The 12582-nt window shown below is 38.2% G+C and overlaps 2 protein-coding genes and 1 non-coding gene across 8 annotated transcripts; 1 reads left to right on the top strand and 2 right to left on the bottom strand.

Moving 5' to 3' along the window:
- Positions 1-248: 248 nt before the first annotated feature.
- Positions 249-5137, top strand: UPS5 (ureide permease 5). Of its 6 annotated transcripts, XR_015204692.1 has the most exons (9): positions 698-902; positions 1016-1318; positions 2415-2553; positions 2684-2858; positions 3093-3136; positions 3210-3301; positions 3543-3917; positions 4185-4392; positions 4595-5137. XR_015204692.1 is itself a non-coding variant. In XM_086577607.1 (8 exons), exons 2-8 carry the CDS (start codon positions 1082-1084, stop codon positions 4338-4340), a joined length of 1218 nt encoding a protein of 405 aa, XP_086433733.1. In that variant the 5' UTR covers positions 249-381; positions 1016-1081; the 3' UTR covers positions 4341-4411. The 6 variants fall into 6 exon arrangements, 5 of the variants coding, with proteins under 5 accessions (XP_086433733.1, XP_086433731.1, XP_086433732.1 ...); XM_086577607.1 differs by lacking the exons at positions 698-902; positions 4595-5137 and adding an exon at positions 249-381 and having other exon boundaries at positions 4185-4411; XM_086577605.1 differs by lacking the exons at positions 698-902; positions 4595-5137 and adding an exon at positions 262-415 and having other exon boundaries at positions 4185-4411.
- A 338-nt stretch (positions 5138-5475) lies between these two features.
- Positions 5476-5549, bottom strand: TRNAN-GUU (transfer RNA asparagine (anticodon GUU)). Its single transcript has one exon. It is a non-coding gene; the product is annotated as a tRNA-Asn (tRNA).
- An 844-nt stretch (positions 5550-6393) lies between these two features.
- On the bottom strand, positions 6394-12220 carry LOC147480072 (uncharacterized). Its single transcript, XM_086576696.1, is given in 3 exon segments — positions 6394-8553; positions 9393-9745; positions 9747-12220. Coding segments are annotated over 3 exon segments (4503 nt in total). The 5' UTR covers positions 12070-12220; the 3' UTR covers positions 6394-6726.
- Positions 12221-12582: the final 362 nt, after the last annotated feature.

The following is a 12582-nucleotide window of genomic DNA, read 5'->3' as shown; positions in this document are numbered from 1 at the left end:
CTACTTAGAAGTGGCCTGGGCGAGTGAGCCGTTTAAGCTGTAACTCGGTTCTAACCACTGGTGCTTTATGGACACGTGTATAATGTTAGCCGTCTGAGCCAGAACTTTGATGTTTTTGTGGGACAAAAATTTGTTCAATTCTGTTTTTAATTTTTTGTTTGGGCTCTACGCCCTAACGATAAAGCAACATTAGAAAAAAAATCAGGCAAATGTACGCACGTGCAAAGCACATGAATAATTTCTAGTGTTTTTTAATGTGACTCTATGAAAGAAGCTACTATTGGTTGCGTAAAAGGTGTATCTGATTGGCTGTACCGCCAATATAGAATCTAAAAGAGATTCCAATGATCACAGGGAATCCCATGAATCTCGGGATTCCAGGTGACAAAAATCCCCATGAATCTCGGGATTCCAGGTAACAGAATTTGTTTCTGGTAACTCTGTTATCATTCATTTTGTCACTTTCATTATGTTCTCTTCAATCGTTTCTTGGGTGTACACTACTTTTAGTTGAAATCTAATAACTGTACTCATCTCTAACACATCCTTTTTTAGGTAATAGCAAAAAGTCAACACTTGTCAGATTCTAACATTTTAGACTACTGTTTTCTCACTGTATTTTACATATTCTTCTGTTCATTGAGAAATGAGGAATCTGGTACGTATGGTTTCTCTAACTAGACTACTTTTTTGGATGTTATGATTTCTAGTTTCTTTATTTCTTCAATTAGCACAAGGGGTGAGCTCTATTTATCTGTTTGTAGAAGTCTCCCCAAACTTAAAAGCTTCTACCAAAGCAAAGCAAAATAAAAAGTCAATGCATCTGTCTATCTATATGCTTATTCTTGTTAATGTTTGGATGCCCAGAGATTGCTTTCATTCTTCAGTTTTCATTTTTCAAGGTATTTTTTAATATATCTATTGTCTAGTAATGGAAAATATTCTATGTTGATTGTTCAAAACTATCTAACACGCGGTTATAACCGTCAGAATCTGACAGGCTCTAGTTTTGCAGGATTTGGTTGGATTCCCTTCTTTGGCTAATCGTTCGCTAGAGGACATTTTGCATAGAGGATTGAAGATGTATGTTGTGGAGAGTAAAGGAGGTGCTATAGCATGTATGCTGCTTGCCCTGCTATGCTTAGGCACTTGGCCAGCTATTATGACTCTCTTGGAGAGACGGGGTCGGCTTCCACAACACACTTATCTTGATTACTCAATCACAAATCTTTTGGCCGCGGTGATCATTGCTTTAACCTTTGGTCAGATCGGTGAAAGTACTCCTTCTAAGCCGAATTTCGTAACACAGCTTTCGCAAGTGAGTTACTAATTATAACCTAAAATAGTAGTTTAACATGAACCCTTTACTCTGTTGGTTGAAGAAAATTTTTGTTTACTGTGTTGGAAGAATGGGCTTACACTACCTTTAGGTTAATTATGCCCATAACCCAAGCATCATCTCTTGTAACACTCAGTGACTTGGAAAATTGCCATGGATCAAATATATGGAATGAGGACAGGTTTTGGGGAATGGGCTTACATTCCAAGGTTAAGTATGCCCTCCCTCCCTACTGAATGGATTATTTGGTGATCTTCCAATTGGAATGGATTATTTGGTGATCTAATTGGAATTCCTTAACTTACCCCTTAGCTATGTTATCTGGTGATCCAGAAGACGTAAGAAATTGGTTGACTAGGACAATCCCTATCTTGGGAATATCTCCTCAGATGATCTCATCTTTTTCTTTAACAACATAAGAAATTTTGAGTGGATATACCTTAAATCATCAATTTTTGGTGTGAAAGCACTTTAATGTTTGAAATATCGACCTTGGCATCGTATAATATTTGCATGTAAAAGTGCGTAATTACCATCATAATTTAAATTTTGAATTGTTCATCTCCATATTAAAAGTGGAAATATTTATCCATTTTCAACACTTAAGCTGCTACGTGACCATTCTTTGAATTAAGTCAGTCTAATGCTTATTTCATATTCCACCATATGGTAATGAAATCCTGTATAAGAAAGAACAACAACAACAACAACAACAACAACAACAACAGTCATTTTTTTTATCTTCAGTTGCCAATATTACCTTGTTGACAACATCTCTGTTAATCTAAATTGGTATGTGATAAATTTCATGTCATCTCTTTTTCTCCTCTGAACTTAATCAAGTTAAGACGGCTTAGAGACCAACAGCCAAAATTCTCATGAAAGATGCTTTCATATTAAATCTTATGTGATGAGATGGAGATGTCTACTGGTTTGACAACCCACTTGGCGTTCATAAAACTTATTAATTATAACTATTCTTCAAGTTCTAACCTTCTCTCATTTGTTTTTCATACTTATATCCCCATACTCTGCATCACATAATGGTTGTAAATTCTTAAATACATTGATGCAGTACAACTGGCCATGTGTTATGTTCGCAATGGCAGGAGGGGTCTTCCTCAGCCTTGGAAATCTAGCTACACAGTATGCTTGGGCTTTTGTTGGTCTATCCGTGACAGAGGTGGTCACGTGTAGCATAACTGTTGTTATAGGTATAATTGTGTGAAACCAAACTGAAACTTTGTAGAGTTCTACCTTATAGTAGATGTTAGTCTTTCAGAGATTTAGTTTTAGAAGTGAGCGTAGCTAAATATACATCTTGCTGCACTCTGATTATCGCAGGAACAACTTTGAATTACTTCTTAGACGACCGAATCAATAAAGCTGAGATTCTTTTCACAGGAGTAGGATGTTTCGTCATTGCAGTTTGTCTTGGATCCACTGTGCACTACTCCAATGCAGTGGATAATAAGGCAAAGCTTAGTGCAGTGCAGCATAATGACATTAATGGATTTGGGTAAAGTGTCTATGTTCACTATTCTTTTGTACAGAATGATATCCTTTCATCAAAAATTTCTTTTCTTTTCTTTTCCTTCTGCCATCTCATTTTTTTCATTCTCTGCATTTATGAATTGTCAGAAGGAAATGTTTTTCAAGATATTTTTATTTGGGCCTTTTTATTTTGTCGGAGTTCAGTCATTTGTTCATTTACATAGTTATAGACATAATACGACTCATGTACTGTTTACAGGACCATAAATAAGTCTGGGAATGAGGATGATCGTCCAAAAAAAGGTCCGTAAAATCTGTTGGTCTTGATTTCGCAACTTTAGGGATAGTTCTGAAAAATGAAGTACTGTTGATACAGGCGATTTGGAAAGTGCCAGTGAGCAAAAAGAGGAGGCAAAAGTAGGGACAGCAGAGTTTCTCATACAACTTGAGAAGGAAAGAGCCATTAAGGTTTGTATAGTACAATGTCAAAATATCATTTTTGTATGAGCTCATTTATTGGTGAGTTTGCCTACACACACATGGAGTGTGGAATTGTGTTTCTTTAAGTAAATATTGAAAGCATGAACGTTGCATGAACTTTTATGCTTGTAACTTTGTAAGCATGTAGAGATATGTTCAGTTTCATTGTGTTGTAAATCTATGCCTTATGGACACTGCTTTCTATTGATGAGAATTTGCAATTGTATAGGTATTTGGCAAGAGCACATTGATTGGGCTTGGATTGACTTTCTTTGCTGGCCTTTGCTTCTCACTTTTTTCACCAGCATTCAACCTTGCAACAAATGACCAATGGCACACACTAGAAGAAGGGGTTCCTCATTTAGTAGTCTACACTGCATTTTTCTACTTCTCAGTCTCTTGTTTTGTCATTGCAATCGTTCTAAACATCACTTTCCTTTTCCATCCCATGCTGAACTTGCCAAGATCTTCCTTTAAAGCTTATCTAGCAGATTGGAAGGGCCGACAGTGGGCTCTTTTGGCTGGTCTCTTGTGTGGGTTTGGGAATGGTCTTCAGTTCATGGGAGGTCAAGCTGCAGGATATGCAGCTGCTGATGCTGTTCAGGTTTGTGTGCGTCCTTGTTTTTGGTGGTAGGAATGCTAAAAAACATTTCTTCGTAGATTTGTTTTAGAGCAAGCCCATTACCAGCTATTTGTTGGATTACATATGTGGATAGGTTTTTTGCTTGATGTGATCATGTGAGCACATAAGAAATGACAAAGAAATATTATATTGTTTTTACACGTTTCCAAAATTTCAAGTCGAGAGTTACTTTCAAGATTAGAACTATGTTGCTGATCAGTTTTCTAAATTTCTTTGTGATTCTATCAGGCACTTCCACTTGTTAGCACCTTTTGGGGAGTACTTCTATTTGGAGAGTACAGGAGATCGTCAAGAAGAACGTATGTGCTGCTTGTAAGCATGTTGGTCATGTTCATAGTGGCTGTAGGAGTATTAATGGCGTCATCAGGGCACCGAAAAACATGATATTGTAGTTCTGAGAACTGAACTTCTCCATATTTGACAAAAATAATCAAAGGTTGAAAGTGTTTATAGTTTGTTCTTTTTGCGATATATTTTTTCTTGTCTTTACTTAGTTTTCTAAGAATCCTCATGTACATCCACCAACCAATTTAGAGGATTTCCAAGCCCTTCAGAGTAATTTCCTAAGCCACTAGCAATAGACTAAAAAAACTGTCTTTCCCTGTGCAAAATCTAACAAATGCTTTCTTCACCGTCAGCTTTCTCCGCTCACACTGGTGGTGTCCCACTCCTACAGAGTCCAGACTCCAGTCTCACCAGCGTCCATCTTTCTTACATGGATATGTGTTTTGTCATTTAGGAAAAGTAGTACAAACTCTCCACAGATTCCATTTCAAGTGGTGTCCCATTCTTGTAACAAGTGGAGCTCAATTCCTTATCCTCCATTTCTCCATCGAGTTGTTGGAGTTGGTCTAAGCGTCCCACAGCGTTACCACCTTCGTTGAGCATGTTCTGCTGAACTGGCAGAGAACTTTTTAAGCTTTTAAGGGCAAGCGCACAAATGAAGAGCAGTGGTATCAGATGTCAAAGCTTTGTGATGGTATGATACTGATGGACGTACCCTTGTGCAATAGAGGATATGAGTTTAGTTGTAGGTCTTGGTTATGGCCGCTAGTCACTTTTTTATTTATTTAGGTAGTTTTATTTCAGGGTTTGTAAGCCTCAGTGCTCTAGCTATGTAATGTTTTCACTGAAGCATTGTAACAGTTTTATACTTTTATAGTTTTATGTAGCTTCTAGCCTCTACAATATGGTTCAAGCAGTAATAAATTATTTACTTCCATTTTAATAAAATGTCATTAAAATGAAAATAGGACTATGATAGGGTGCGGTTAGTATGTAATTTACTATAGTGTTATCATAAGTTGAATTTGGTGGATTTTGAGCATCAGCCATTAGTTTATACAAAGGCCTTGAACTTGATTAGTTCTTGATATTGACTTAAAAATTTACAATTTTGAAAGAAAGAAAGAAAGATTAAAACGTAAATCAGTATACAGAGTAAAACTGAAACGTAAATCTAAATCAGTAAATTATCCAAAAAAATCATGAGTAACAAAAAAAAAAAAAAAAAAGGCGACGCTAGAAGAAGGGGTCGAACCTCCGACCTTGTGGTTAACAGCCACACGCTCTAGCCAACTGAGCTATTCCAGCTTCGTTGTGTAATTCTGATCTTTTTAAATTATAAACTTATGCAAAGTCATAATAATTATCAACTTACACTTCTATACTTGTTGTACACAATTAGGGGAATCGGACGATCCAATTACCAAGTTCTAATTTTGTTGCAGAAATTTATCAAATTGGAGAATATAGCACAAAATTGTAGGCGGATTTTACCTTTCCTTTTGACTATTATATTTGTCAATTTTTTTCTGCGTTTTCATGGGCGTAGTGACATGATATATGCAGAGGGTATCTAAGGCGCATCACGATGTATGTGTGCGCAAGAATGAGAGTTGTTGACAGTATTTTTTGTTGCAATACACACAAATCCCCTGCCTATATGAGTGGCCAGATGCCTGCGCATGGGTACACCCTGCGCACACTAGCTTTTCGGATATATGTAATGTGCAATTGATGGAAATGCTTTTAGAATTTTCATCTTAAGTTACGATTCAATCAGGCTTGGCAAATGCAAAAAATGTGTAATACGAATTAGCAAATTAAATAATAAGTAAACATCCAATCCCATCTCAGGAACACAGGCAATGGAAGCTGAAACTAAAACTCACAAGCTGGCAATCATTCCATTGCAATTACTGATACACTCTTTGCTCCTCTACTTACAACCGAAAAAATGCAAGGGTTGTAGAAGTTCCTTAGAACCTGATTGAAATTCAATAAGGGCAGAGCAAGAGAGAAGAATAAGTTACTCCTCCATCATGAATAATTAGGAGGCTTCTGATTGGAAGACATCACAGTACAGTGGCCTACTTAAGAACTGAACGTTCTGACTTAAACAAGGGAAAAAGTACAATTAAACATCTGAACAAAGTTTACACATTCAAATCATATATAACTACATTGCAAAAAATCATTTACAATATGCAAGCATTATATATGCTCTTCCATTGTACCTCATCCCAAACTCATAAAAAATACGGGGAAGAAAATCCACACTCACTGCTCCATCAATGAGCCAAATCCAACACGCTATTCTTAAAACAATCAATCGCAATACCCCTTTCCCAGAAAGAGACCTAGACAAAACACAAACCATTACCGAAACCTAAACCAGCAACCCAAACTGGAAAATCACAAAATCAATTGCACTTGTGGATAAATGTCGAGGAAAAAAAGAAGTAACCAAGGTTTTACTTTTCCCCTCTTAATCAGAATCACTTGAGCTAGAGCTGGAGTTGGAGCTGGAGCTGGAACTGGAGCTCGAGCTCGAGCTAGGGTTGCCAGAACCTTTTTTCTTCTTCTTTACAACTGTTGTGCTCGAGCTTGAAGCCTCATGTGCTTCTTCAACTTCAGAAATTGATTCTTTGAAACTCGGTTTAGTTTCTTCAGCCAGGAATGCTTCAGAATCTGGTTTCACCTCTATAGATGACTCCTTTACCTTATCTATAATTTCGCACAAAGGTTCCTCAGATTCAGCTGTTATCAGCTGGTCATCCAATTTATACACTGAAATCAGTTTCTCTCCTTCCAATCTTTCTTCAATACCAAGTGAAGAAGCTGATGCCTCCACTGAATCCTTGGTTTTGTAGGAGCCGTTTTCAACATCATTATATGAACTGTTTTCTAGAACCTGTACTCCAGTAAGTGTTCCTTGCTCTCCAGCCACGAACACATAATCTGTTTGAATTGTGTTTGTTTCCGATTGTTCATCTCTGAAGCTTCGAACTGCATCAGGTCCAGCTTTCTCCATTCCGTCTGTTCTACTCGAGCCTGAAGCCTCATGTTCGTCTTTGACTTCGGCATTCGACTCCTTTACACTTGTTCTAGAATCTTTGGCCATATATTGTTTGGAATCAGATTCAACCTCTGTAGCCGACTCCAATACCCTTACTGCAGTTTCCTCTGTAGCCAACTCCAATACCCTTACTGCAGTTTCCTCTGACCCGTCCACACATTCAGGTGGTTTCAGCTGGTTAGATACCAAGGGTTCCTCAGGTATCAATTGCACTTCTATAGATCTTGCTTCAAGATCATGTGTATCTAGAAGCATCTCCATTGGTTCCTGGATTTTGCGGGAATCCTCTTCAACATCTTTGGAAGAATCAGCTTGAAGAACGTCTATCTCCGTAAGGCTCTCTTCGACCTCGGCTACCAACACATTTTCTGTTCCATTTGTATGTGTTTCAAGTTCTTCAATACTGAAGCTACCAATTGCATCTAGTCCTGTAGTTTTCTTACTTTCATCTGTTGTGCTCAAGCTTGAAGCCTCACATGTTTCTTTGGCTTCTGTCATTGACTCTTTGACACCAGCTCCAATACTTTCATCCATGAGTTCTTCGAAGTCTGACTTGACTTCAATAGCCGAATCCAATGACTCTGCTGAAACTTCCACGGACCCATCCTCACATTCAGTTATTTTCAGCTGCTCTTCCATTTTATCAACTGAGAACTTTTTCGGACTCGAATACATTTCCTGATTTTCTTCTACAGATCTTGATTCAAGATCTTGTGGATCTATAAGTGCCTCCATTGAGTCTTGGGTACTGTGGGAATCCCCTTCAACATCTTCAGAAGAATAAGCTTGAAGAACTTGTGGATTTGTAAGGCTCTCTTGCTTCTCTACTATGACCAGATTTTCTTTTTGGTTTGTGTCCGCGTCAATTTCGTGAACACCAAAGTCACCAACCGCATCCAGTTCTGTTAGCAAGCCTTCATCAATCTCATTGATTTCCTCAACCACATTGAAGTCTTTGTCAGTTACTTCAACCCCAGTGTCTACCTGTGAACCACTTGAGTGCTCGAAGACCTCAGAGTATGTAATATTTTGTATCTCATCATATTGGTCATCTTCATAATGCATTTCACGTGTCGTGGGATGCTTATGAGAAATCTCCGAAGAGATCAAAGCTGGAGAAGAAACTAACGCAAACTGATTCAAAAGCTCATTGCCATTGTCCTCTTGGACGACCTCAGAATAATCATCAACCGCAATGCCCTCACTGTTGGAGACTGACCCAGGACTAGATGGTTCCTGCATAACATAAGATTAGTAACCATTGTTAATCATGTAGGTTGTACATTTTACAAATGACATTAGGGATGACATTAGGGACTAGATGGTTCTCATGCTTGAAGAGGGTACATGACAATGTCAACCAATTATACAGCAATCTAAGAAGTCCAACACAAGAAAATCATTTCGATAAAAGGTCAAATATAAATAAGAAGCAGTGATTCACAATGAAACAATCTACATTGGCCACAATCAAGTATATAATAGTGAATATTTCCAAAAGCAAAAAAAAAAAAAAAAGTCCCGACTTTGGACGTATATTACGTCAAAGGGCATCAAAGGAAGCCCATATTAGTCCACCTCCCAACATTACATGAAAAGACAAAGGAAAACAAAAAGGTTGAAAAAAAACTGAAGCAGAAGAAGATAAAACCTTGTAAGTTAAAATTCAAAACCAAGCATGTGAGAAACACTGAACTAAGCAATTAACACTAGAGAAACATAACCAAAATCTACAAATTGAGGAGTTATGCACTTCTCTTAACCTACTCCACTATTCCAAATAAATAAAAATAAAAAAATGTTAGAACCTTATAAACTGTACATCTGTTTTCAGAGTCAACGCATGTCGTCATGTATCAGAAGATGCAGACTCTATTCAGAATTTGTGTACAAATATAAGTTTATAGGAGTCAGCACATCTGCATTCTCAGCATGACACTTGTTTGCACTGTTTGTATCGTTGTTACAGATAAATGGAGTCAAAACCATTCTACTTCACTAATGTGTTTTATATCCCATCAAGATTGACATATTTAATGCTTTCTTTTCAGTATGTTCAATAATTGGATTAGTACCTGAGGTTCCGCATGATCAGTGCTAGCTGATGAATGAACTATTGTTTTCTCCAGCAAAGGTGGTGACATCTGCGACACAATATGAGTTGAATCTTCAAATGGCACTCCTGGAGCCTCAGGGTCCAACACATCCACAGTGGAGTGGGGAACAACCATGTGGAAAGGATCCTGTCCAACATCTGCTTCCTTACTCACTGAACTCTTATCTTCAAATTCAGTCTGTGATAAAGATGAAACCGAGCCGTAAGGAACATCCTTAGTCACTGATGGCGCCACTGGAGCATATAGATCAGCATCATTCTGATTATCGCCAGAAAACTCAGTTCTTATAACATCACAGTCACTAATCGTGAGTTAATTCTCTAGATTTGAATTCATTCTCCTCAACTTCATGCAAAAGTGATGATGCAGCGCAAACCCCATCACTGCCAGAGGCGGTCTCCTCACGTATGCAACCTTTGGGCGGTAGTAATTCCTCGTTTACGGAGGAAATGGTTCTTTCCACTTGCACTGGAGTTGAACCTACTTCCACAGCCTCCATAGGCATGTCTGACACTAGAGATGAAGTAGAAGTAACAACTCTTTTATCCACATAACTCAAAGCTTCTTCGATAATTGCAATGCCAGAGAGGGTCTTCTCCATTTCTGAAGGACTCCAATCATATACAGGCTCTTTCGCATGACTATCATCTGTTTCTTCGACTTCACTCCTGAGACTGGATTCCAGGCCAGATGGCTGTGTAGAGTTGTCAGCAATAGTGTCATCTCCTTTTGGCTCTTGATTCATAACATCTTCACTCGTGTCCTCATGAAAGATCACATCATTCACTTCAGCAGATGAGGAAGAACCCAACCCGGTCTGCTTTTCTTCAATTACTTCAGGTTTCATGTAAACATCAGTAACGATGGATTCAGTAGGTGATGCTATGGATTCCATCTCCAGGGAAATGGATTCCCTTTCATGGCCATTTTGCTCTTCTGCATCAGCATCTCCATGATATTCTTCATCAATCTCCGCCAAGTCTACTTCTTCAGAGGATGAACTTCCCAATTTAACAAGCTCAGGAGCACCTTCAGCATAGGGCATCGGTTGAGACAATTCTTGTTCAACATGGCGTATTGGCTGAGATAACTCTTGTGGTATGAGATTCTTGTCAGTATCATGGTCTGAAGCTGAAGAAATTGATTCGGTCTCAGTAACAAAACTCATCTTAGATTCACTTATTTCACTTGTTTGCCTTTGAAAAGTGGGATAACTCGTCCCTTCTGATTGGACCTGTTCTGGTACGAAAAAGGGTCTGAACTTACTTCTAGGCATCTCTTGCTTGGGTTCTCCAAGGAAAGAAGATCCAAGATTAAATGTCTCATACCTTCTGAAATCCTTCTCATGGCCCGTGAAAAATTCTTCCTCAAAGCTGCCTCCTGCAAGATTGGGTCTCTCCTCAAGTGGGTCATAAGGAATATCAAAAGGATTTCTTCTTGCCATAATAGAAGGAGCTGAACCAGGAATCGGCGGTAAGTCCATCCCCTCATTGGAATCATAATGAAGATCAAAAGGATTACGCCTTGCAGTCGATATTGGTGCAATTGAAAATGGGGGATCACCACCATCCAAATCTATTAAATTCTTCTCAGTCATCATCACTCTAAAGTTCTTTCTAGCCCTTCGCCTGGCAATCAAACTCTCCAACCGGCGGTTTCTTTCCAGCTCAGAATTCCCAAGATCCATAAGATTCTTTTCATCCTCTTTTGTCCATGTTACTACCGCTTCAGTTCCATCGTCTTTGCCTCCTTGTTGCTCCTCTTCATCTTCTGTTTCCGCATGCTCAATCTCATCCCCTGATCCATCATTGGATCCATGAGACCTTACCAAGCCAACATCGTCATCAATGGATATATGAGCAGTCTGAGAAGACTCAGTATCCAATAATGGGTGAAGCTCATCAAGCATTGGCATTATATCCGCCAATGAAGCATCAGGAGAGGAACTCTCAGCTCCATCAGAATCCGAATCATAATCAGAAGACTCTTCACTCTCCTCCTCTCCTTTCGATATCGCAGAATACCGAACAGCACTAAAATCCTCCACTTCTTCACCTTCAATCTCCTTCTCAGCTTCAACATCATATTTGCCTCCAATAAGCGGCTTTTCCTCTTCTAACTCATCCATCACCAGCTTCGCCCCTTCTAGAATCACATAACTAGTACTACTCACAAAACCATCATCATGTACTTGTTCAGAAAAGATCAAATCTTTCTCATTCAATTCCTTAACTTCAATACCTCTACTAGTATCTACATGACTTTCAACAGCAAAACTCTCCTCATTTTCAACAACAAGTTCACTTTCACCAACACCCTCACTTCTCAAAGAAGAAATCTGATGACGGGTATTCCTTATTACATCTTCTTCTTCATCATCTTCATCATATATTTCAGGAATATAAGGATGTCCAAAACTCAAAAGAGTTCCAAGAAGAACAGTAGTACAAATAATAACAGGTGATGAAGAAACCAAAAAGAAAAACAAACTAGGAAGATATTTATATAGAAAAATAAAGAAACATAACATACCCAATATAAATGGATGATCACAAGCTGATCTATAGCTAGTTTTCATTGTAAAAATCAAAACCTTTTGAATTTGAACTCTTATCTCCATTGCATCCATCCCCATCTTATGGGGAAAAAATATGAAATGGTGCAATGACTGATCTGAAGAAATATTCACAAGCCCAAAAAAATATATCAAAATGATGAGATTTTGAGGATGGATAATAGAGAGGTAATGCACAGAAAGAGAAAAAGGAGGATGAATGGAATCTGTGCAGAAGAAGTAATGTGTTAAAGACTTTAGACTTTTTTTATATTTTTTTTTTCTGTTATGAAAGATTGCAGGACGTACTGTTAATTTGATCTTATTCGGATCGGGTGACCCGAACCCGTTTGTATATGGCGGGTGTTACTTCAAGTTTTCAACTTACCCTTACATTGTGGGCTACATACAGTATTTTGTTTGGGTCGGGTTTCGGTCAAACCAGGTCCGGAGGCATTTTTGTGATTTGGTTCTTGAACTTTATTAAGAATAAAGTCTTCGGTTCATATTTTAATTATTCTTTGATAAAATTGTCCAATTGGTATTCGGGAAAGCCAAGATTTTGTCGGGGTAATACTTTATCCAAAATCTAAA

This window comes from Coptis chinensis, chromosome 8 (genome assembly GCF_015680905.1).
Source record: "Coptis chinensis isolate HL-2020 chromosome 8, ASM1568090v1, whole genome shotgun sequence".
Lineage (NCBI taxonomy): Eukaryota > Viridiplantae > Streptophyta > Magnoliopsida > Ranunculales > Ranunculaceae > Coptis > Coptis chinensis.
The sequence above is the reverse complement of the archived record's forward strand: the minus strand, read 5'-3'. Positions and strand labels throughout refer to the sequence as shown.

What these genes read in the sequence shown, in the direction of transcription:
- UPS5 (XM_086577603.1), top strand. Translation starts at nt 852, where the DNA reads ATGTTTGGATGCCCAGAGATTGCTTTCATTCTTCAGTTTTCATTTTTC. An exon ending in TCGTAACACAGCTTTCGCAA is followed by an intron (nt 1,319 to 2,414) that starts GTGAGTTACTAA and finishes ACATTGATGCAG; the next exon opens with TACAACTGGCCATGTGTTAT. An exon ending in TAGCATAACTGTTGTTATAG is followed by an intron (nt 2,554 to 2,683) that starts GTATAATTGTGT and finishes TGATTATCGCAG; the next exon opens with GAACAACTTTGAATTACTTC.